Genomic DNA, 25,525 nt, shown 5'->3' with positions numbered 1-25,525 from the left:
CGCCCTTTTGGAAGTCAGATAAGTCGCTCCGTTTCCGCACTACGACAACGACTGATCTCTAGGCCAGTTGCTCAGCAGTTGCTCATCAGTTGCACGTCAGTTCACCCGTACACATCTCCGCAACCCACGCTCACACCTGCTGCCTATGGCCCATGGTGCATCAAAGTTGTGTCGCCACTGAGTTTGGATCGCGCCATTTTCCAACGCACGATTTACTTCAGTCACGGCGACACGCGAACAGTTTACAAACTTATCGTTGCGGAAATGCTTTCATCTTTGGTCTGAAAGCCAGTGATCACGCCCTTTTGGAAGTCAGATAAATCGCTCCGTTTCCGCACTACGACAACGACTGCTCTGTTGTCCACTTCCGCCAGAGATGCTTCATATTCCGTCCACTGTTAATGCAACCACCGGCCGTCTGTGAGTGGTTATTCCACGTTGACTTCGAACATAGACGGTGGCCACATTAATGTGACCGGACCGTACAGTATTAGTAGTGAGAAAGTGAACAATGAAAATAATTTTTTGTTCGACTCGTAAGTCATATGATGTGGTCCGCCACGAATACTGCTCATGGACCAAGCTCTTCCAGAGTGGCACTTACACCGTTTGAGCTCCATTATTTCTTGGATACAAATGGTTCAAATGTCTCTGAGCGCTATAGGACTTAATATCTGAGGTCATCAGTCCCCTAGACTTAGAACTACTTAAACCTAACTAACCTAAGGACATCACATGCATCCATGCCTGAGGCAGGATTCGAACCTGCGACCGTAGCAGCAGCTTGGTTCCGGACTGAAGCGCCTAGAACCGCTCGGCCACCGCGGCCGGCTGTTGGATACATTCCAGTCTTTGCCTTCTCCCATTACTTTTGATCTCTACAGCTTCCCCATGTACCATGAAAGTTATTTCCTCATGACTTACCCCATGCCATGTCGCGCTATCATTACCTTTAGTGTCCGCCCCGATAGCTGAGTGGTCAGCGTGACAGATTGCCGTCCTACGAACCCGGGTTCGATTCCCGACTGGGTCGGAGATTCTCTCCGCTCAGGTACTAAGTATTGTCTTCATCATTTCATCCCCATCCGGCGTGGAGGCCGCCCAATGTGGCGTCGAATGTAACAAGACCTGCACCAAGGCGGGCGAGCCTGTCCTGCAAGGCGCCTCCCGGCCAATGACGCCAAGCGCTCATTTCCATTTCCACTACCTTTAGTTAGTGTTTTCATATTCTGCGGGGAACTCCTTAACTGCTTACACTGTCAGTCCACTTATTTTTCAGCACCCTACAGGAACACCAGCTTCCAAACACTTCGATTCGTTCCCATGATTCCCTTCCATAAAATGCTATGCTCTTACCCACATTCTTAGAAATTCCTTCCTGAAATTAAGGCCTTTGTTTGATGATAGTCGACTTATTGTAGCAAGGAATTCCCTCTTTAACTATGCCAGTAGTTCCTCTTTTCGTTCTCCTGTCATGCGTTAGGCCTTGCCTCGCCTGTTGTACCCACATCCAGTCCCTCATCTTTTTCCTGATCTTCCAACGTATCTTTTACTTATGGAATGTATTGCCAAAAATATAGTGGTTATCTTGAGTCCTCCATTAGTTACAGATGGGATATCCACTTTTGCCTGTTTTCATCAATCTTTTTCATTTATAACAAATATTTTCAATTCCTTCCTAACATCTATTTTTCTTTTATAATCCTACTTTGTGTATCCTGCTATGTTCCTGGGGCATTTCACTTCATTTGCCTGTAATTTTTTTATCAATTTTTTAATCACAAAAGATTCACTACCATTCAGCAATACGGGTAGCTACATAATAAAATTTAAGACAAGTTTCTGTTTTACTTTCTTTTGAAGAGATTTTTTAATAGTGCCGTTTAAGTAGATAAACTCATCTGTCTCTTTCTGAGCTAGGTCTTTTCTATATGTTACCATAATTCCTAAAAATTTAAATCTATTTTCTTGCTGTATGATCTTGTTTTCTATTACCGTTTTTGTCCTTACTGGGCTTTTTCCACAGGAAGCCATGGCTCTTGTTTCTTGTATTGGTACTGATGTTATACCCCTATCAGACATATTTTCTGTAGTCCAAAAAAAAATATGGGGCCAATAATGATCATACCAGACAATTCACACCAAACAACTGTCTCCTCTAAGTGGAGAGGTTCTTCATGCCGAATATGTGGGTTGTCCTCCGACCAGTATCTACAATTCTGTGAGTTTATGAAACCCAACAAATGAAACCAGGTCTCATCTGACATGATGAAAGCAAGGTGTGCGAGTAACCGTTAGCAGTTGGTGTTAACAGCCTCTCCCAACAATGCACTCCTTTTTCCTATTCCTCAAATTTCAATTCTTGCATCACACTTGCTTGTAATTTCGTATCTCTTGGTACACAATGACACGACGTGTGAGATACATCAACCGTCTTCGATAATTTCCTTACCGACTTGAGGGACTTCTCGTAATGTCCATGTGAATTCTGTCTATAGTTTCGAGGTCCTCAGTGTCAGTCGTTTATTCCTCTCCACATTCTGATCGGATCCTACAGCCCACATTTATTCTACAGATCTTGAACAGTGCTGGTAGTGGGAAGTTTTCTCCCAGCATACATCGCTTGAAACATTTCTTTACTTTCCTTCATGGAGCCTGTCTTAACGTAACGCTACACAATATCAATTCGTTGTTCTAATGCAAACTACCTGTTTCTGTAACACCTCAACAATACAAGCTTCTCACAACATCTGACGCACGAACACACAGCTCCACTCAACTTTCCGATAAAAATTCCGAGACAGTGTTGCCACTTCACAAGCATTTCGACTAGTGATGATTAACTGATACGTGAGGCGTACCGGTTTTATGTGGGACACTCTGTATAACCCTATCTGTTAAGATCGTATGTCTACTTTCGTATTGGTTGAAGTTTCTGGAATGTTTGTGTTTGTGTGCAACAGTGTGTCACTTGATTTATCCTAAGTCACTAACCTTGTTTGTCTCCAGTTCCGAATCCATGAATAGTCTGCACTTCCAAACAAAGTGGAGGTGACGAGATGAATAGTTGAAATCATTTAAAGAAGTGTTAAATACTTTGCAGCAATTATTTTAGATCTGGAAGTAGGCATTTTGTTTAAAGTGCTTCAAGTGGTAGTTAAAGATCACTAGTTCGTTTACTAGCAAAAGACAATTTCACTTAATGTTCTGTAGAAAGAGAGAATCTCAAAGTATTTCACAAAACAGAACAGTTCTGAAGAGACACGGTGATTTCAAAACAGAGCGCTAAGTATGACAGTCTGAAGACCTGCGCCAATTGTACAATGTTGCCAGTGATTATTTTTGAATGTTTAGTCAGAAAGTTATAACAATGAACTGTTTAAGATTTACCCCATGCTGTAGTCAGTGTATCAGCATGTTAGCGGTGAAAGTTTGTTAAATGTTTGTGCATTTATTCTTGAGATTTGTGTACCTAATAAAGTTTGATCAGAAATACTCAGTCTAACCTGTAATGCATTCAGGACCTCCACGTGCAAATCATGATCCGTGCTGTGCAGAAGCTCATCAGTGAGCAACAACAGTATCGGTGTTGGTGGTGGTTAATGTAATTGCTTGCTAATTATTCCAAAAATACTTAGTAAAACAAGTACAGTTTCAGGACCACTCCATATTCTGCTGCATAGCGCTTTGCCTCAGTTAGGTGATTTAGTGCAATTGTCATTTCTTACTACACACTAAAGTGATTAGTGTGCATTAATGTAAAGCCATTTGTTGCACTAATATTAGACAGTAGGCAAATTTGTGACACTCTACATTGCTAAACGCTTCTACTGTGTTCGTTTCCGATTCCTGAGGTTTATCTCTTGTAAGTAACTTTCACAACAAATTTTGTTGGAATTACTTTTGCTGGACTGGCGACCGTAAGCAACTCTCAAATTATTTTTCGCTACAGGTAAGAAGTAAACTATGTTCCATCCTTACAATGCGAATGGGTCCACATTAACATGACAACGTTAAACATCTTATTGGAAACTGGCTCCTTGTGGAGTATTTGGAGCAAAGTTCCAATACGATGTTTAAAGCTATCACGTTAAAGTGGATCCATTTACAGTGTAAGTATGGAACACAGTCTACTTTTATGTCCACCGAAAAATAATTTGCCAGTTACATGTAATATTACACATGTGCTTGAAAATGACAGATTGTCGAAAATAAACAATCGCACAATTTAAGTAAAAGATCGTATACATTACAGCCTTCTAGGGACCATCTTTTCTTTTATCGAGAATTTAGAGACTGTGGATCCCAAACGAAAAAGTTACAATTTGTTTAAATACTCTCTCTTTCTTTACATAATTCGTTTCGACGTAAATTTAAGTACCAAACGTAGATTATTTTGCCACAGTTGTTTGGCTTCTCATTGTTATATCCTAATTCACGTATTGTTTGTTGCACGATCCTTAAAACCACAATCACTTACTTCGAACAACATTTCACTCATGGAAACTAGCTCAGTAATTAATTTTTTTATAGTAATGGTTAAATACAAAAACTGATTCAACTTAGCTATATAATTTCTTTTTACGTCATTTACTTTCTGCAGATTTCTTACAGTATTCGTATAATACAAGCTTCTTATCTTTGTCTTACCTGTATCGAAGTATATATTTTCCAGTAATTGGATTACTCTTCTATTTGCGAGTATACTCAACCACGTCACGCCTTTGTGGTATTTACGCCAAGTGTTAGTAGAATAAGCGTGGAAAATTACTGGTGCACCGGTTTCTGCCAAACAAGAGGTTGCTGGCTTTACTCCAGTAGTAATGAACTACGTTTAATCGTCATTACGACGGTTTTTGTTTCACTTATTCAGACTGTGTTTTATGTGAACTTTCATTTCAACGAAAGTTTTACGTATTCACGGTGGTTTTTCGGTCAGAGTTTCATTAGTCAGGTAACACTTTCGTCACTACCTCGAGAACGTCTCCTGCACCGTAATGGAATGGACGTTATGTAAAATTATATGATGACATAAATGTATTACTAAACATAATATTTTTAAACATTACAATTTGTCTTTGGGATTCACAAAACAGGATGAGGCCCAGCAGAGCCCTCAGCCTCACAGTGCTTTAATAGCTTCTCTCTTACTTTTTCCATTGCATTACTATATTGTTATTTTTGTAATAAATATGGATGTACCAAAGTATTCTGCCTCTTCCACATAAATACACCTATTCCAATACTTACCCAGTTCTTTTACTTACCTTAGCTACTTACCTTAGCTACTATTGCTACAAGTCGTTCGCGAGTAGTTCTCATTATTATAGAGGATTCAATAAGACAGCTGTATTACATTCTCCAGTGTGACGGTATCAGAATTAGGACACTAAATTATTGATGCCCAGTATGAAGCCAACAAGCCACTACACCCTGCCATCCACCTGAAGTGAAGAAATAACGAGATGGTAGTGGTGGTTCTGGTGCTAAAGAGAACTTCATTATGGTGGTGATGGTCACAAAATAAATAATAGTAATATAATAATTCAGATAGTAAAATTGAAAAACATACAATTTAATTAAATATACAAAAGTTATTGCTCATTTATGAACACAATTATAGCAAGTCTACAATATGTACTTTCTGAGCAGACAGTGTATTGATAATATTATAACGACAATGGTTATTAATGGGAACCTGGTATAACTCCCAGGGCTAGCTTGGCTTACTCACTGCCCGTAACAACACAGAGTTCTGCACTGAGAGCTACACTATATGGCGGTCCACTCAGACACACAGAACTGACATGCTACAGCAGTAGAGAATGGCATAGTCCCTGGAAGAATCACTTTGCGACTTCACACACACTGCAGGTTGGAGATGAGGTTGGCTGCAAGGAGACAAAGAGGATGCACTTTAACAGCAAAAATTCAAGCAGCTACATGAGCGACAGCTACATGCTAGTGCTCAGCACATACACGGGGTCTGAGTGGTTGGTTGGCTGGGCGCACAGTTCTCATCATCTTAACTGCCATGGGTATGAAGAGGATGTACTGCAGTGGCAACACGTGAGGCTGTCACAGGAGAATCAGTGGCAGCAAAAGCAGGAGTTAGGCATTTTGTTGTTGGCTGGATGGGTCTGTGGATCTCAGACAGGCTCCATGGAGATGAATTGGACGTACTTCAGCAACGACAAGTGAGGCGGTCAAATGATATCCAGCAGCACGCATGGTTTCAGCATCAGAAACAACTGGTAGGCATTGAGTGGTTAACTGCTTCAGCAAGTGCTTCTTATCATCTTAGGCTGCTGCCTTGGGTCTGCAGAGAATGACCTGCAGTAGCAACAGGTGTGGCTGGCACATGAGCATCAGTATCATCTGCAGCAGGTAGAAGTTGGTCATCTGGCGGTTTGTCCCATCACTCTCCCATCATCTCAGACTGACTGTGGGGATGAAGAGGATGCATTCCAGCAGTGTCAGGTGGGTCTGGCAGACAAGCAGCAGCTCCACACATAGGCTCACCATCAGGAGCACAGATTAGTGCTAAGTATTTGGATGACTGGGCACGTCGTTCCTTGACAGCCACAATGACAATGAAGTGGATGAACTGGAGCCGTGACAACTGGGGCTGGTACTTGAGCACTATTATCAACAGCAGCAGGTAGGAGTTGACTGGCTGGTTGGTCAGTCCCATGGCTGTCCCGTCATCTCAGATGGGCTCCACGGGGATGAAGAGAGTGCACTTCTATAGCAGCAGGTGGGGCTGACAGACGAACACAAACTGCACACTAGGGATCAAAATCAGAAGCAGCAGGTAGGTGTTGAATGGTTGGCTAGTTCTGCAGTTGGTTCTCATCATACTAGGCAGCCACTATGGGAATGAACAGGACGTATTTGAGCATAAATGACTGTGGCTAGCATATGAACACAAGGAACAACAGCAACAGGTAGGACTAGATTGGCTGGATGGTTGGAATGATGTCCCAACATCTCAGACTGGAATGAAGGTGAGGAACTGTAGCAGTAACAGATGCTGCTGGCAGAAGAGCACTAGCTGTACACATGGGCCCACCATCTGAAGCAGCAGGGAGTTGGTTTGCTGCAGTGGTTGGTTGGCTGGACAGGTGGTCCTCATCACTCAAGACAGCCTCCACAGTGATGAAGAGGATGTTCTTCTGCTGTACACAACCACCAGCAGCAGACATTGGCGTGGCAGCAGCAGCAGGTAGGAGTTGACTGGCTCGCTGGCTGGTCACTGGGCTGTCGCCACCTCAGACGGCCTCCATGGGGATGAAGAGGACGCGCCGCAGCAGCAGCAGCGGCAGGTGGGGCAGGCACACCAGCACGAGCAGCACGCACGGGCTCAGCATCAGCAGCAGCGCCGCGTACAGCACCAGCGCCCACCACACGGGCGCAGCCTCTGACACCAGCATCCTCCTGCGGACACGATACCACACCCCAGTCAGCCTCGCAGCCGGTGTGTAGTTTGTTCACAACGTCCTGAACCAATTCCCACGGAGTTCTGGTAATGGAGGAAGCAAACTCCGGCCATTGGCTCCCAATGAATGGACTGTCGAGGAAGGAGGGGCGGTGCTTGGGGAAGGGGTGGTGCTTTCGTCAAGCAGTATTAGCGCTTCACGTATGTTTACAGGTTTGTCAGAGAACGGCACAACAATCGCTTCATAAACTTCATAATGGCTATGATACGCAGCAGTGTGACACCGAACATTAGCAGGCTGAAAGCGATCGACTTCTGCCAATCTACAACTAGACAACTAGGAAGCCACTGTTCAGGACGTTGTGAATGCACAGTACGATGTGCCATGCTTTTTTTTTTTTTCAAATATGCCATACATTTGGGATGAATAAAGCAAAAATATAGTAAGCTGAAAAACGGGGTGAACTTAAGAGCAACAAGAATAAAGTACACAACAGCGGGTATTTTTAGTACAGTTAGTGTTGCACATCCCATGGATGATTCAGCAAGGCAGAGGGGATGGCGTAGCTGCTATCTCCGGCTGTAATCCGGCTATTACGACAAATTTACCCTTCATAGTATTCTCGCATGTACTCACACATACATGAATCTGAATAGCTTGCAGCGACTGGTGCGGTAGATTTGTATGCCATACATTTGGGATGAATAAAGCAAAAATATAGTAAGCTGAAAAACGGGGTGAACTTAAGAGCAACAAGAATAAAGTACACAACAGCGGGTATTTTTAGTACAGTTAGTGTTGCACATCGCATGGATGATTCAGCAAGGCAGAGGGGATGGCGTAGCTGCTATCTCCGGCTGTAATCCGGCTATTACGACAAATTTACCCTTCATAGTATTCTCGCATGTACACACACATACATGAATCTGAATAGCTTGCAGCGACTGGTGCGGTAGACTTGTACATGAAATTTCTGCTTAGGTTCTCTTCACGGACTGTGTGGAATACCGTGCCATTGGAGTCAATAGTGGTGCAGAGTTTGAACCTAAGGATACCTGCTGCTTGACTGCCCTCTCAGATGTTTAAGGGTTTAAAAATTTCATTACAAATGCATTACTGTACAACTGGGATGTATTCTCAGTATAAGGAAATATTTTAAAGTTACACGGCGGAACACGTCTTTCTAACAGTTCGTAATGGTTCAAATAGCGCTGAGCACTATGGGACTTAACATCTGAGGTGATCAGTCACCTAGACTTAGAACTACTTAAACCTAACAAACATAAGGACATCATACACATCCATGCTCGAGGCAGGATTCGAACCTGCGACCGGACTGAAGCGCCTAGAACCGCTCGTCCACAGCGGCTGGCGTACATGGAAAGCATTCAATGAATGCTCGAAGAGGTACTAAAAAAACCATGTAAACAACTATGTTACAATTCACCGATATCGTAGATAAATATCTGGCTAACATCTGCACGTTTCAGAAAAGGATGGCAGATGGTACTGTAGAAAATCTACTGAACATTTCTGAGTCGTCTGTTACTGTACGAAATGCCATGAAGGCTCTTGGGAAAAAGTGGAGAAGGTCGAAGAGAGACAGAGAGAGAGAGAGAGAGAGAGAGAGAGAAGGAGAGAGAGTGTATTGGGTACTTCAAAGACGTTTGCTTCTGTTCTCTATAAAGTAAACCAAAAATTTAACAATGCGGGTTCGACTTCCGAAGATTACTGAACCACCGGCAAGGGCTTAATACACGAGTCGGTTACCAATTTTTGCTGTTTTACAACAGTCCCATTCCTGCTATGAATGTGTATGATTTTCAAAATATTTGCCACGGTAATTTCACATTTAGGAACAAAATATAGTTAGTGCTATTTTAATACTACTGACCAGTGTATAGGCTTCTTTTAGTTGCGTCGGAAACAAGTTTCAAGGGTGTTCTGTCGCACAATGGAAATAAAATGCCCGAAGAACCTGTTGAGTACACCAAATTGACTAAAAAGAGTTATGAGATTTCAGTAAGTGAGCAAAATTCATTGTGAAAACCTGGTATCTGGTGAAGATATATTACTTGCAGCACTCCACACCAAACTTGGCATAATGAAATCATCTGTAACGATGATCCATCGGATGAATATGGTGAAACGTTTCATACAAGCTACCTGACGCTGAAAGACGGTATGATTGAGAATGAGCGCCTTCTACATTTACCGATTACTGTTGGAGTACGATTCAAAACAATAAAGGCAGTGTAGAAGAAAATGTACACTTTACTATTTTATGGTGGTTCACTTTTGTCCGTTTTTCTGTGAATTTTCGTTTAGGCTAAATACACTCCTGGAAATGGAAAAAAGAACAAATTGACACCGGTGTGTCAGACCCACCATACTTGCTCCGGACACTGCGAGAGGGCTGTACAAGCAATGATCACACGCACGGCACAGCGGACACACCAGGAACCGCGGTTTGGCCGTCGAATGGCGCTAGCTGCGCAGCATTTGTGCACCGCCGCCGTCAGTGTCAGCCAGTTTGCCGTGGCATACGGAGCTCCATCGCAGTCTTTAACACTGGTAGCATGCCGCGACAGCGTGGACGTGAACCGTATGTGCAGTTGACGGACTTTGAGCGAGGGCGTATAGTGGGCATGCGGGAGGCCGGGTGGACGTACCGCCGAATTGCTCAATACGTGGGGCGTGAGGTCTCCACAGTGCATCGATGTTGTCGCCAGTGGTCGGCGGAAGGTGCACGTGCCCGTCGACCTGGGACCGGACCGCAGCGACGCACGGATGCTCGCCAAGACCGTAGGATCCTACGCAGTGCCGTAGGGGACCGCACCGCCACTTCCCAGCAAATTAGGGACACTGTTGCTCCTGGGGTATCGGCGAGGACCATTCGCAACCGTCTCCATGAAGCTGGGCTACGGTCCCGCACACCGTTAGGCCGTCTTCCGCTCACGCCCCAACATCGTGCAGCCCGCCTCCAGTGGTGTCGCGACAGGCGTGAATGGAGGGACGAATGGAGACGTGTCGTCTTCAGCGATGAGAGTCGCTTCTGCCTTGGTGCCAATGATGGTCGTATGCGTGTTTGGCGCCGTGCAGGTGAGCGCCACAATCAGGACTGCATACGACCGAGGCACACAGGGCCAACACCCGGCATCATGGTGTGGGGAGCGATCTCCTACACTGGCCGTACACCACTGGTGATCGTCGAGGGGACACTGAATAGTGCACGGTACATCCAAACCGTCATCGGCCCATCGTTCTACCATTCCTAGACCGGCAAGGGAACTTGCTGTTCCAACAGGACAATGCACGTCCGCATGTATCCCGTGCCACCCAACGTGCTCTAGAAGGTGTAAGTCAACTACCCTGGCCAGCAAGATCTCCGGATCTGTCCCCCATTGAGCATGTTTGGGACTGGATGAAGCGTCGTCTCACGTGGTCTGCACGTCCAGCACGAACGCTGGTCCAACTGAGGCGCCAGGTGGAAATGGCATGGCAAGCCGTTCCACAGGACTACATCCAGCATCTCTACGATCGTCTCCATGGGAGAATAGCAGCCTGCATTGCTGCGAAAGGTGGATATACACTGTACTAGTGCCGACATTGTGCATGCTCTGTTGCCTGTGTCTATGTGCCTGTGGTTCTGTCAGTGTGATCATGTGATGTATCTGACCCCAGGAATGTGTCAATAAAGTTTCCCCTTCCTGGGACAATGAATTCACGGTGTTCTTATTTCAATTTCCCGGAGTGTAGTTCATAGCAGTAACTATCAAAATACTGCGTAATACGTTTGTTTCAGAACTGCCTCGATGTGCTATTGACATCGTAAAACGCTAATTTCCTCCTTTAGTTATAGTCACAGTGTGTCGGAAATATCCTCCTGAGTCTTGATGTCATGGCAGTAAACATTGAGTTTTCTGTCTTACTACCAAATATTCTGCATTTTCCGTCGTAATACCCGTATTCCATTTGAACGGAGTGTACGGTGCAGCTATCTGTCGGGAGAAATGGTCATTACGATGACTTGGCGACAGGTAACAGCTTTGATGGCAGGAACTTCATTACTGTGTAGTTTTCGAAACTCATTTTACAAAAATATGTACTTGTTGTGAACAATATCTGCATATGTTGTTTTTATGGTTTTTCGGCGCAGTAAGTTTTCTTTAATTATGGTTACAAAACAGTACTGTCCACTGTAATGGACGGTGGGACTTATTGCCACATTTTCGAGCACTGATTCCTAGGCATCAGCGGTGACTCTGTTCACTAATTTTCAATACATTTCTTGTTGTGATTGTTGGTAAATGACACTATCTGGCACTTATTATTATTTTTTGTAAGCACAGTCGTCTCCTGGAACAACAATGAAGTCATGAATAAGAAGAACAGTCCCTCTACTAGAAGGCTAAGATTCTTGCAAATCAAGGACATGGATATGTTGACCAGACAGTGAGAGGAAACTAATTTCTATTGTAAATTGGTATGACTAAAACCTAGCCATAACTGCATCGAGCAAGATCGGAAAGGAATGTATGCACCAATGTAACAGATGGTTGAAGAACGATGCGGGATACATCCAAGTTCCCCGTCCAGCAGTACAATAAAAACATGGGTGGCGTAGACCTGATCGACAGGATTATGAATTTTTTTACAGGATTTGCACCAGAATCAGAAAGAGGACTGTAAAAATTATTTCGCACATCATAGATCTGGGAACCGCAAATAGTTAGATTCAGTACAGGATTCACCGAATTAAGAATGGTGAGCCAAAGAACAGTAACCTGCAGTATCTTTATTTCACACAAAGAATGCAGAACATTTGTTATAACACGTCGGGGGAGATGACATACTTTTGGCTTCTACGTGAAATTATGACGGAAATTTTGAAATTTTCAAAACGGAATTAATCACACATGTTGTCAAGGTTTCTTCAGACTGAAAACCGATGTACGCGATAGAATAAAAAATTTCATGTCGAGCAGATTTTTTTTAATACAGGTTCGACTGCTAGGCATCTCACCCTGAGGAGCAGGATTAGGTGGCAAAGTAAATTTCATGCCATCACCAATTGTATTATACATACATCAAAAAAAGTTTTGCATCACCTCGGTTCCGAGAGTTCCGGAACTGTACAGAAAATTGGAAAAAGAGATCAACATAAAAATCACTTCCGCCCTTTTTATTGCTCATGAAAACCAATCATTGCATGTTGTACCACCACACAGGGAGACCTTCAGATATGGTGGTCCAGATTGTTGTACACACTGGTACCTGAAATACCCAGTAGCACGTCCTCTTGCATTGATGCATGCCTGTATTCGCCGTGGCATAGTATCCACTAGTTCATAAAGGCACTGTTGGTCCAGATTGTCCCACTCCTCAACGACGATTCGGCGTAGATCGCTCAGAGTGGTTGGTGGGTCACGTCGTCCACAAACAGCCCTTTTCAGTCTATCCCAGGCATGATCGATAGGGTTCATATCTAGAGAACATGCTGACCACTCTAGTCGAGCGATTTCGTTATCCTGAAGGAAGTCATTTACACGATGTGGACGATGGGGGCGCAAACTGCCGTCCATGAAGACGAATGCCTTGCCAATATGCTGCCGATATGGTTGCACTATTGGTCGGAGTATGGCATTCACGTATCGTACAGCCGTTACGGCGAGTTCTATGAGCAACAGCGTCCTACGTCGTCCCCACACAATGCCACCCCAAAACAGCAGGGAACCTCCACCTTGCTGCACTCGCTGGACAGTCTGTCTAAGGCGCTCAGGCTGACCGGGTTGCCTCCAAACATGTCTCCGGTGATTGTCTGCTTGAAGGCATATGCGACACTCATCGCTGAAGGGAATGTGATGCCAATCCTGAGAGGTCCATTCGGCATGTTGTTGGGCCCATCTGTACCACACTGCATGGTGTCTTGGTTGCAAAGATGGACCTCGCCATGGCCGTCGGGGGTGAAGTTGGGCATCATGAAGCCTATGCACAATTTGAGTCGTACACGACGTCCTGTGACTGCACAAAAAGCATTAATCAAAATGGTGGCGTTGCTGTCAAGGTTCCTCCGAGCCATAACCCGTAGGTAGCGGTCATCCACTGCAAAAGTAGCCCTCGGGAAGCCTGAGCGAGGCATGTCATCGACAGTTCCTGTCTGAACAACATCGCTTTGGTTCACCCTGAGACGCCTGGACACTTCAGCAGTTGAGAGCCCTTCCTGGCACAAAGTGACAATGTGGACCCGATCGAACCGCGGTATTGACTGTCTAGGCATGGTTGAACTACAGACAACACGAGCCGCGTACCTCCTTCCTGGTGGAATGACTGGAAATGATCGGCTGTCGGACCCCCTCCGTCTAGTAGGCGCTGCTCATCCAAGGTTGTTTACATCTTTGGGTGGGTTTACTGACATCTCTGAACAGTCAAAGGGCCTGCGTCTGTGATACAATATCCACAGTCAACGTCTATCTTCATGAGTTCTGGGAACTGGGGTGATGCAAAACTTTTTTTGATGTGTGTATATTTTACTGTCAGGTAATACAAAATAAAAGTCTGTATTGCAGTTACTGATCGTTCTACGGTTGATATTTACATTCACTGAACGCAGTTCACTTACGGTCTGTTTTTTTCTGGTAGTTTCTTTTATACACAACACTATCATTGTCCCCAGTATTCAATTTTATTTTTCTCTTTACTTTGGTAGTTGAATAACTTGATTCTTTTTGTGTCAATCTTTATTTGTCTCGCTGCTTTCAAGCTTTGTAGCTTTCCCTGGTCTGTCAACAGGGATGCATTTTTCTAACTCCTTTTCTCTGGTGTTTCCAAAATTGGTATAGGTGCAATCTTTTCAGGCAAGGTAGAGGTCCCTGCTTAGCTGCAACAGTTTCATTGGGTGCAATTTCTACGGCTACAGATTCACTAGGAGTGTGAGTTGCCAGAACGTTGTTTCCATTTCGATGTTTCTCTATAATTTCTAGGAATCGTATACAAATATATAAATGTACAAAGAAGGTATTACGAATTTCCAACTTGTCCTAAAGAAAATACGTCTTTCCCAGGTATGAGTGTGGGATGCAGGTTAAAGTAGATGTTCCATTACGGCAGCAAACTGGAAGTAAATGGACGCACACTCAGTTCAAGACAAATAGTACATGACAAACACGCTGTTAGAATCGGTAAAAAGTGTACAAATCAATATTGTTGTTTTAAAATATAGCTGCGATTATTTTAGAGCGTAAATCTTTGTACATTTGCCCTCAAAGACGAAAACCGTCCATTGCAACTGCACCTGCTGTCTGCGCCACGGGACTTGTGTTCAAGGAAGCAGTGGACCGCTGACCGCTGCGCTCCCTTGACGCAGTGAAGTAACACGAGCAGGTAGGCATCATGCCGCGACCGCCATCTTCCCCGATTCGCTCTATAAGTGGCCAAGAGGAATAACTTACTGAAGAAGAAGAGGACTCAACTCCTAAAGAACAAAGACTGTTGCCTCACAATCTCGCTCCCTGTAGGCCATCTTCAAGAAATGACTGTTGAGACAAAAAAAAAAAAAGTATGAGGTGGAAGAACGTTGGCTGCAAGCACAAAACCAAAACAAAATTTCAAAGCTGTTCAGCTTTCCTATGTATAACATCACAAAACAACTGTTTCTCGAGTATCATCAGAAACAAGATTATCACAATTCATGTCTTTTTTGAAAATTTATGATTGGTGCGCGAGTGATATCGGCCTAATAAGACAGCACTTCGTCAAGTTAACTACCAATAAAGTACTTCTTTTTACATTTTTCACTTTGTTTCTAATTCTTGCTCATATGTCTCCAGGACTCAGCGTGCAATGTAATGGACACTCCCCAAACTCATGAATTCCTACGGATATTTATTGTCAACAAGTGAGAGGTTTTGCAGACGCAATCCAAGAACAATGACAAGGAAAATAGCGAGAAGTGGTGCTACTCCACAACAACGCCCGCCCACATTCTGCTAGATAGACAAGAAACACTCTACAGGAGTTGGAGTGGAAAGTCATTCTGCACCTACCTTATTCACCTGATCTTGTGCCCTCAGATTTTCACCTATCTATTGGATAACCTTCAAGGAACTTCGCTTGCCGCGTGGGGTGGCCACGCGGTTAGAGGCGCCATGTCACGGATTGCGCGGCAACTCCCGCTGGAGGTTCGAGTCCTCCCTCGGGTATGCGTGTGTGTGTTGTTCTTAGCATAGATTAGTTTAAGTAGTGTGTAAGTCTAGGGACGGATGACCTCAGCAGTTTGGTCCCTTAGGAATTCACACACATCTGAACATTTGAACTTCGCTTCCGAACCAAAATGCGCCCCGGACATTGCTCGACGAGTTCTTTGTCTCAAAAACATTATTTCTACAATCGCGGAATCGAAACGTTACCTCAGCGTGGGCACAGTGTTGTAATTAGTGAAGGAGAATATATTATTGATGACTAAAGACTCTGTTGTGTGTATCTGTAGTGTTTATTACACTTATGGAAAAACGCTTCGAACTTATGCACCAAGCCAGAAGCACGGAATGGTGTACCCACGTCTGTCAAGCGAACTCACTTGGACTCGACCCAGAGCTCGTAGCACAGTACATTAAGTTTCCCACACTGCATACTCCTAAATCACCGACAAGTCAGCCGCGCGGGATTAGCCGAGCGTTCTAAGGCGCTGCAGTCATGAACTGTGCGGCTGATCCCGGCGGAGGTTCGAGTCCTCCCTCGGGCATGGGTGTGTGTGTTTGTCCTTAGGATAGTTTAGGTTAAGTAGTGTGTAAGCTTAGGGACTGATGACCTTAGCAGTTAAGTCCCATATGATTTCACACACATTTGAACATTTTTGAACCAACAAGTTAAATGATGTGTTTGAGACGCGCGTGGCTCCTGTTCGTGCCATATCTCATTTGACAACCTGTTTTTACTGTACTACCACCTCGTTATGTTAATTTCAATTACTGGCGTCACTGAGTTGCCGACTTGCCTGCCTGTGAGAGGCAGCAGCGGCGCTTATCGATATAAGCCCTGGCGTATTATCTTTGCTGACTGCTATTACTTCCCGATTGTCGTCTGTTTGGCGTTAATTCGGATCTGCCAGTGAGTTGGGGGGGGGGGAGGGGGGGGGGCGCTAGCAGTGCACTTCGGACCTGGCAGTGTTTGACTCAGGACGCGGCAGAAGTTTAGTCGGGGCGCGGCTGCAGTGAGGTCCACAGCCATGACTCGCCCGATGGTTGCCGACACATATCACTCGAGTGCGGACAAATTTGGTTGGTCGCCGCTCGGTCGTCTTGTCGGACGACATGTATGTTGGCCGGTGATCGCTTATGGGTTGCCTGCGTGTGCCAACTCTTGGTTCGTCCTCGTTATTGCGCAGACACTGCCGTCAGTATTGTCTGGTCCTTCGTGCAAGTGTTCGTGAAACTGTGAGTAGCTTGTGATGTCGACTGCTCAGTTATTTAGCGCTGTCTCCGTGCTGAAGTGTGGTAGTCGGTCGGTTGGCGTGGATCAGCCAGGAAATCTCCACACGGCGCAGTGGGCCGGGCCCGCTGGCAGTCTCTACCCAGTGTCGGAGTGTTTGGGAGCTGTTCCGGTTGCTACAAGGTTCGTGGCTCACCGACCCAGGACATCAAAGTTGAGTGGTAATTTAATTACCGAAGACAGTATGTTCACATTGTGCCGTTGGTTTTCATGGTTGGCTGATGGGGTTATTCCCGTGAGCAACAGCGAGTGTTCGAGTTAGTGAAAGTTTGGCTACCATTCGGTGGAGTTTTACTGTATCTTGGTTATTTGAAGTCCAAGTGCACCAGCGGAATTTTCTGCCTTGTGGCCGTTAGCGTTCCGGTTACCTGCCCTGGCCGCTGACGTAAAATTCAGGCAGTGTCCTTTCCTCACCGTGTTGTCGCTGTCCAACACGTGTGTGCAGTTTTGATAGCTTCTGCATACCTGATTGTGGGCGGCTACACCTTTTACGTTTCGGCTTTGGAGTTCCTTGATTACTGGTCGGCTGGAAAGCAAGTCGTCTTGTCGGTGGGTCCGTTCACTCTCTCTTGGTTGGGTTGCTTGGGGATCGGATATAGTTGGGCCGACTACCTGTCTCCCCTATGCGAACGTTAATATTTCAAGTGCAGACCGGCCCCCGGGAGCTTCTGAGCGCCGCTGGCTGTACTGTCTTTTCTTATTGGTTTTCGATTGTGTATTTTAATCGCTCATAGCCGATGGTTTGAATTTGTATGCTTTTAGTTGGGTTTTAAATAATGGGCCTTCAGCCGTTTTAAAAATTAAAGAGGTTGTGCCCTTAAGGGGCTCCGGAAAGGCTCAAAATCATGAAAAGTTCAATTTTTACTTTTTTGCGTTTTCTGAATCTGCAGACTATTACCTTTTAATAGATATATAATTTATTCAATTCCGAGGACTACAACTATTTTTAAATTTTTTTTTAAATGTGTTCTACATGGGCGTGACCCGCTGTGGCGCTGTTAAACTGCTGTCAAATGGTGTTATTATTAACGTCCGTGTTCATCAGGTACATTTTAGTGATGTGAGATAAAGTATGTGTTGTGGCTAACCTGTGATGGTTCAATATATATCGCTGGTGTGATTGCCGATTGTTTCATGTTTATTTACTCTGTCGTTATCTCGAAAATATTCGTAATTAATTCTGTTTCTTGAGTCTCTGTTTTGTTGAAGTATAATAATGAGTAAAAGTAAAGTTATTAGAAATCCTCTGAAGGCTTTTAAGAAAAGGAGAAATGTTGGAAAGCCAAAGGTATGTGTTATTACTGTAAACAATAAAGACGATAACAAAGTGAGTGAACCTAACCTCTCAAGTACACCTGCCCATAGCAGTCAAAGTGGGAAAGAAAATACTTCACAGAAGAAGCTTGGTTCAATGAGTGAAAACTATGAATGTTTTATGGGCGAATCGGATGTGAATGAAATATTTGATATGTCGGTTCTCAAAGGAATTTTTTCAAACTGTGTAAGATGTATTCATTGTAGTGAAGTTGGTCTGGAACTCTCCATAATAAAGCACGTAGGACTTGCTAGTGAAATACAACAGAAATGTGATAAGTGTTCATACATGACCACCTTTTGGAACAGTGTTGCAGTAACTGCAACTGAAGAAAATGGTAGCAAAATCTACGAACACAACATTAAATTTGTTTATTCCTTGCGTTCAGTTGGTAAGGGTGCTACTGCAGGTGCAATTTTCTGTGGCATCATGAATCTTCCAAATCCCCCAACCAAGTTTACGACCTATAATAAATTAATGGGGTCTAAAGTAGAAGATGTCTGTGTAGAATCTATGAAGAACGCTGTGGAAGAGGCAGTAATGGAAAATAATGGTAACAGAGATTTGACTGCAGCGTTCGATGGTACCTGGCATACACGGCGACACACATCTCTTCATGGTGTAGTATCTGCCACCAGTATGTATACAGGGAAAGTTTTAGATGTAGCAGTAATATCAGAGTATTGTAGATGTCCACATAAATATAAAGGTACACAAGAAAATAATTGCAAAGCTAACTATAGTGGTAGTAGTGGAGGAATGGAAGTGGCTGGTGTTGCCAGTATATTCCAGCGTTCTGAGGCGTGTGATAAAGTGCGATATGTTAATTACCTTGGTGACGGTGATTCTAAATGCTTCAAACATGATCAAGGACTGAAGCCCTATGGTATTGATGTTGTAATGCAGAAATTTGAGTGTATTGGACACGTACAGAAGCGAATGGGAACAAGACTTCGGCGACTGAAAGCTTCGTACAAAAAACAAAAACTCAGTGATGGTAAAGGTTTGGATGGGAAGGGAAGGTTAACTGACAGTGTAATTGACAAAATACAGAACTATTATGGAATGGCTATTAGGCAAAATACACAAAGTGTCGACGAAATGAAGAAGGCTGTTTGGGCTCTTTTTTTCATACTTCTTCAACCGATGAAAATCCTCAACATAGCTTGTGTCCCAAAGAAGAAGACAGTTAGTGTAAATATAACAAAGGATTGCTAACTGGTGAAGAGTACACTCATAAGCATAGTCTGCCTCATGCAATAATGGAGGTGATAAAATCTATTTTCAGAGACTTAGCAGCACCTGAACTGTTGAAAAAGTGTATTCACGGAAAAACTCAAAACCCCAATGAAAGTGTAAATAGTGTTATATGGTCGAGAATCCCCAAGACTGTATTTGTTGGAATAGAAACACTTCACTTTGGTGTGTATGATGCTGTTGCGACTTTCAATGATGGCAACATTGTAAGGTGCAAGGTATTTAGAAATATGGGAATGAAGATAGGTTCTAACATGGTACGAGCGATGCTTGTTTTAGACAAGGAACGCCTTCGGACTGCAGACAGGGCTGTAAAGAGTCTAGAAATACAAGCAAGAGTAAACAGGAGGAGGAACAAGAGGAAGCTGGAGGAGGAGTTTGCAGAGGATGAAGATAATCCATCCTATGGACCTGGAATGCACTAAAAAGTTAATCCAATCTTTGTCGCTCGATTTCCAAAACTTTTATTTTCTCATACTAATTACATGTTTTCTAAGGATCTTCCAAACATATTTGTTTCAAACTTTCAGTAAATGTTACACAGTACCTTCTGCATAATTTAACACAGCCTTTTTTCCAAAAAAACTGTATATTTTTGAATATATAAATAAAAAATTGCAAAAAAATGTTGTGAATTTTCATTACAATTGAAAAAAATCATTTTTAATAACTGAACTAAAATTTTGTAAAATGCCTGTGTTAAGTTGTAGCCCATATTCCAATAAATAATCTGTAAAAAGTTCAACTTCCTACCTCAAATACTTTGTGAGGAAAGATGTAATTTATAAGCGTTATTTTAACATTGCAAGTATAGGGCGTTCCGTAGCCCCTTAAGCCATAAGATTGTGTGACATATTCAGTCGATAGTTAAGTTCGGAAATTTGCGCTGTAAGGTTTGGGCAACTAAATAAAGTTATATGTGTTCGAGTGTAACTGACAGCCGGTCATTTTTGGCCCCTTTCCACAATTCCAACTACCTGTTCTGTCCTGCGGCGCCGGCCGGTGTGACCGAGCGGTTCTAGGCGCCCCAGTCTGGAACCGCGCGACCGCTACGGTCGCAGATTCGAATCCTGCCTCGGGCATGGATGTGTGTGATGTCCTTAGGTTAGTTAGGTTTATGTTACTCGAATCGTAAAACTGAAATCACAAGTTAATCAGCTTAGTACAGACATATACTTATATGTTACATCTCTGATTGAACACTTCCTCCCTTAAGAGGGGAGGTATGCGGAAGTGACCATATTATGAATAAATTTTTATTGGCACTTCATTTACTAAGTGGTATTGAAATTTCTATTCGTGAGTATTACTTTCCTATTCGACTCCCAAGTGTGATGAAAATGCCGTTACAATACGGGGAATATCCAGAACTTCTACAAAAGTGTTTGCATGGAAAAATTTTAAAGAAAGTTGCAACTCGCTGATAGGAAAATCATGTTCCAAGCAAGACTTGTTTCCACGACTACTGATGAAGCCACAGCGTACGATGCTTGTTTAGTTTTTAACTGTGTTAATCTTGGCAGACTACGGACGCTACAGAGGTTAACATTTGATATCGATAGCAGGAGAATTGAAGCAGCGGACGTTATTGTTACTCAATTTGACAGTCAGGTTAAACCAAGCGCGCAAGCTATGAAAAGACTGCCCGAGGATGAAGAGAAGAATGCATATGGTTTGTAGTATTCGTAGTTCGCAAAGATAAAGTAAGGCCTAATACAAACACTGTCAAATCTTCGATCCAGGTTTCCCGTAACTTACATTTTGGCAACTTTCTCCTCACAAACCATTAACTTTATAATATTTAAATTCGGTATGCAATTAGTCAGTACTATAGTGAAACAATCTGTGAAAGAAATTTACAAAATAGTAAGGCATTTATGTAAGAAAAAAGGCCTAATATTGTTTTTTCCACAGGAATTTGGAGAGCTGTAAAATTTAGAAAAAGATACAAATATTCTGTTCCACAGATATTTTTAATATTTGTGTATCAAACTTTGCATAAAAATACAATAATTTCGTTCTGACTGATTTTGCAAAAAAGGCACATTTCTACTCACCTTCATGAAAAAATTTCAATTGATTATAATTAAAAACGCTTAGCTTCAATAAGTATGAAAAAGCATATGTCTATCCATATAACATTCCTTAGCAACTGTGCCAAATTTCGGTACATTGCCTTGAAAACTTTGGTCTTCGTAAGGTTGCTTTCAGAATATTGCAACTTCGCATACGCCTCTCCTTAAATATAGGTGATTATACTTTCAATCGGGACTTCTGGCTGACCACTTTTCGTTGAAACTTTCGGATCATCATCACAAAACTTAGCCCTAGAGATAAATCTGTGATTCACAAGAAACAGAACTAATATTACACTCTACCTTTACTACGCTCCTCCAGCGGGTACCTGAATTTCCAACTGCACACTCAAATATACGTATTTAACAAATTATTAAACAAAATTTAGTTAATGCATCCCACGCTTATCCTGGAGTCACCTGACATGAAGCTTCATTGTATCAATGTTTCGAAGAGCAATAGGAATTATGCTCTTTTGGTCAGAGGTAGTAAGACTTAAGTCTAGGACAGACTTAAGTTCAGAATAGAGACCGTTAAGTGAAGGAAAACAAGACTTTATTCGTTTTTTGGTGACAGAGTAAAATTGCGACATCTATCACAGAATGAAATCCATAATGGTGAGAACTGTGTAAGTAGAGGATGACTAACCCTATTATTCAGCGAAATATAAAAATAACTTAGTTTTTAACAGACACTCTGCTGTCCTTTAAAGCCATTCGATAACCTGCACAGAAAGAGGCATTCAGTGATACAGCAACGTTAATGTTCGCTTAAAAATTTACACGGAAAACGCTGGATAACGTGCCAAAAGCTCGATGGATGTCGACAGTGCTTATACCGTCCCACGCGGAGGACTGGGGTTCAATTCCCAGTGCTTCCGAGAATTTTTCCTTAGTGGGTGACGAACGGAGTGCATTCATCCTCTCTGAGTCTGACTATGGAGCTACTAGAACTGAAAGTAACCGATCCAAGGTGGGAGTAAACAATGAATGCCGAGAGAGCGATGTGCTGATCCCATGGCGCTCCACACCTTATCCAGATCACACCATTTGTTAGAGGATGACATGGCGGTCAGTCGACATCGAGTGGTCCTGTGCGCCTGATCTCTAAGTTAAAGAAAAATGGAGGGAGCCGTATCTTGGTGCAAATCCAGAGCGACGTTTTGGTAAGACAGTAGGAGATTGTCTTAGGATCAGAAGGACGAGGGTTTCTCTCACCGGAAGTACTCTTGCTCCATGATAATTCAAAACCCCACAAGCTCGCACATACTGAAAACGCAATCGTAATACGAAGGATGACAACCACCTTCCGCCTTGTACTATGCATCATCAGACTTCCACTTACCCAGACATTTGAAAGACGCCTACTGGGGACAAAAGTAGCTGATGGTGGCGTGATCATGGGAGTATAGTCAAGGGGTCAAGGCAAATAGCGTTTTCGTTTCCGTTTCGAGAGGATATTTACAAACCTGTGGATAGGAGGTGTCTTGAAAAGCAGGACCACTCTGCAAAAAGACTAAAACAAAAAATATTCTTATACGTACTACGGCGTGAAATTGTAAAAAATTCTGTCTTTAAAGACATACCGCCTTAGAAACATATTCATGGTTTATGTTAATTTTTTCATGTTTTCTTCAATTTTTTTCTCACTTATTTATGGAACGCAATGTTGCTCGTTAATATCTTGCTTTCGAAGTTACTGTTTCGTCTTTAAAATCTGGGAAAGCGACGACTACTGAGAGGTACACTATGTGATCAAAAGTATCCGAACACCTGGCTGAAAATAATTTTACATGTTCGTGGCGCCCTCCACTGGTAATGCTGGAATTCAATATGGTGTGGGCCCACCCTTAGCCTTGATGACAGCTTCCACTCTCGCAGGCATACGTTCAATCAGGTGCTGGAAGGTTTCATGGGGAATGGCAGTCCATTCTTCAAGGAGTGCTACACTTAGGAGAGGTATCGATGTAGGTCGGTGAGGACTGGCACGAAGTCGGCCTTCCAAAACATCCCAGAGGTGTTCTATAGGATCCAGGTCAGGACTCTGTGCAGGCCAGTCCATTACAGGGATGTTATTGTCTTGTAACCACTACGCCACGGAGCCACAGACCGTGCATTATGAACAGGTGCTCGATCGTGTTGAAAGATGTAATTGCTCGTCAACAGTGGGAAGGAAGAAGGTGCTTAAAACATCAATGTATGCCTATGCCGTGATAGTGCCACGCAAAACAAGGGGTGTAAGCCCCCTCCATGAAAAACACGACCACACCATAACACCACCGACTCCAAATTTTACTGTTGGCACTACACACACTGGCAGATGACGTTCACGGGGCATTCGCCATTCGCAGACCCTGCCATCGGATCGCCACATTGTGTACCGTGATTTGTCATTCCACACAGCGTTTTTCCACTGTTCAATCGTCCAATGTTTACGCTCCTTACACCAAGCGAGATGTCGTTTGGCATTTATCGGCGTGATGTGTGGCTTATGAGCAACCACTCGACCATCAAATCCAAGTTTTCTCACCTCCCGCCCAAATGTCATAGTACTTGCAATGGATCCCGAAGCAGTTTGGAATTCCTGCGTGACGGTCTAGATAGATGTGTGCCTGTTACACATTACGACCCTCTTCAACTGTCGGCGATCTCTGTCATTCAACAGACGAGGTCGGCCTGTGCGCTTTTGTGCTGTACGTGTCCCTTCACGTTTCCACTTCACTATCACCTCGGAAACAGTGGACCTAGGGATGTTTAGGAGTGTGGAAATCTCATGTACACACGTATGTCACAAGTGACTCCTAATCACCTGACCAGGTTCGAAGTCCGTAATTTCCGCGGAGTGCTCCATTCTGCTCTCACAATGTCTAATAACTACTGAGGTCGCTGATACGGAGTGTCCGGTAGCATGTGGCAGCACAATGCACCTAATATGAAAAATTATGTTTTTTTTGGGATGCCCGGATCCTTTTGATCACATATTGTATTTCACCACACGAATCAAAATGCGTAACAAATGTGGATTAAAAGGCCGTAGTGTGGACGATAAAAATGAGAGTGCTACGACAAGGAGATGATTGATGTCCTGCTGTCACAGCAAGCCAAAGACAAATCATCAAACTCCAGAAACGAAGTCACACTAATACCTACATGTTTTGTTGACTGGAGTATTTAACGTCTCGCACTGCCAAGAAAAATCAAGACACATTCACAGTATTTATCGACCGAGAATGAGCGTAAGACAGTGTAAAATGAATCAAAATGTTCGAAATTCTCAGGAAAATAGGAGTAAGCTATAGGGAATGACGAGTAATATGTTATATGTTGAAGAATCAAGAGGAAACAATAAGACCTGAAGACCAAGAAAGAATTCTCGGATTAAAAGAGTTGAGAGACAGCGCTGCAGACTTTCGCCCTACTGTTCAGCCTACAGATCCAAGAAGCAATGACTTAAACAGAATAAAAGTTGAGGAATGGGATCAAAATTCAGGGTGACAGCATCTCAATGATACGATTCGCTGATGACACTGCTATCCTCACTAAAAGTAAGGCAGAATTGCAGGCTCGGTTGAAATGCAATGAACGAACACAAGATGTGGAATGATAGTAAAACTGAAGAAATACGAAAGTAATGAGACGATCAGAAATGACATTAGCGATTAATTAACATCAGTGTCTGAGTAGGCGAAATGAAGGAATTATTCTGCCTCGGAAGCAAACAACACATGATGGACGAAGTAAGGAGGATATAAAAACCAGGCAAAGGGGGGTATTCCTGGCCAAAATAAGTCCACTAGTATCAACCATTGGCCGCAGCTTGAGGAAAAAATTTCTGAAAATGTACGTTTAGAGCGCAGTAACGTATTGTAGTGAATCGTGGACTGTGGGGAAACCGGAAAAGGAAGGGATCTAAGCGTTTACCATGTTGGCCTATAGGCTAAACTAAACTC

The 25,525-nt window shown here is 43.4% G+C and overlaps 1 protein-coding gene across 2 annotated transcripts in view; it reads right to left on the bottom strand.

The window, feature by feature from the left end:
* Positions 1 to 5,554: 5,554 nt before the first annotated feature.
* LOC124798090 overlaps positions 5,555 to 25,525 on the bottom strand; it is a 291,165-nt gene continuing 271,194 nt past the window's right edge. For both annotated transcript variants that reach the window (XR_007016916.1, XM_047261332.1), the window contains one exon: positions 5,555 to 7,437. Coding sequence is in view for 1 of the 2 variants with exons in the window: in XM_047261332.1 (XP_047117288.1) it covers positions 7,135 to 7,437 (303 nt within the window). In the remaining variant the exon portion in view is untranslated. The remainder of the gene's footprint in view (positions 7,438 to 25,525) is intronic.

This window comes from Schistocerca piceifrons, chromosome 5 (genome assembly GCF_021461385.2).
Source record: "Schistocerca piceifrons isolate TAMUIC-IGC-003096 chromosome 5, iqSchPice1.1, whole genome shotgun sequence".
Classification (NCBI taxonomy): Eukaryota; Metazoa; Arthropoda; class Insecta; order Orthoptera; family Acrididae; genus Schistocerca; species Schistocerca piceifrons.
This window is presented reverse-complemented; position numbering and strand designations above follow the sequence as displayed.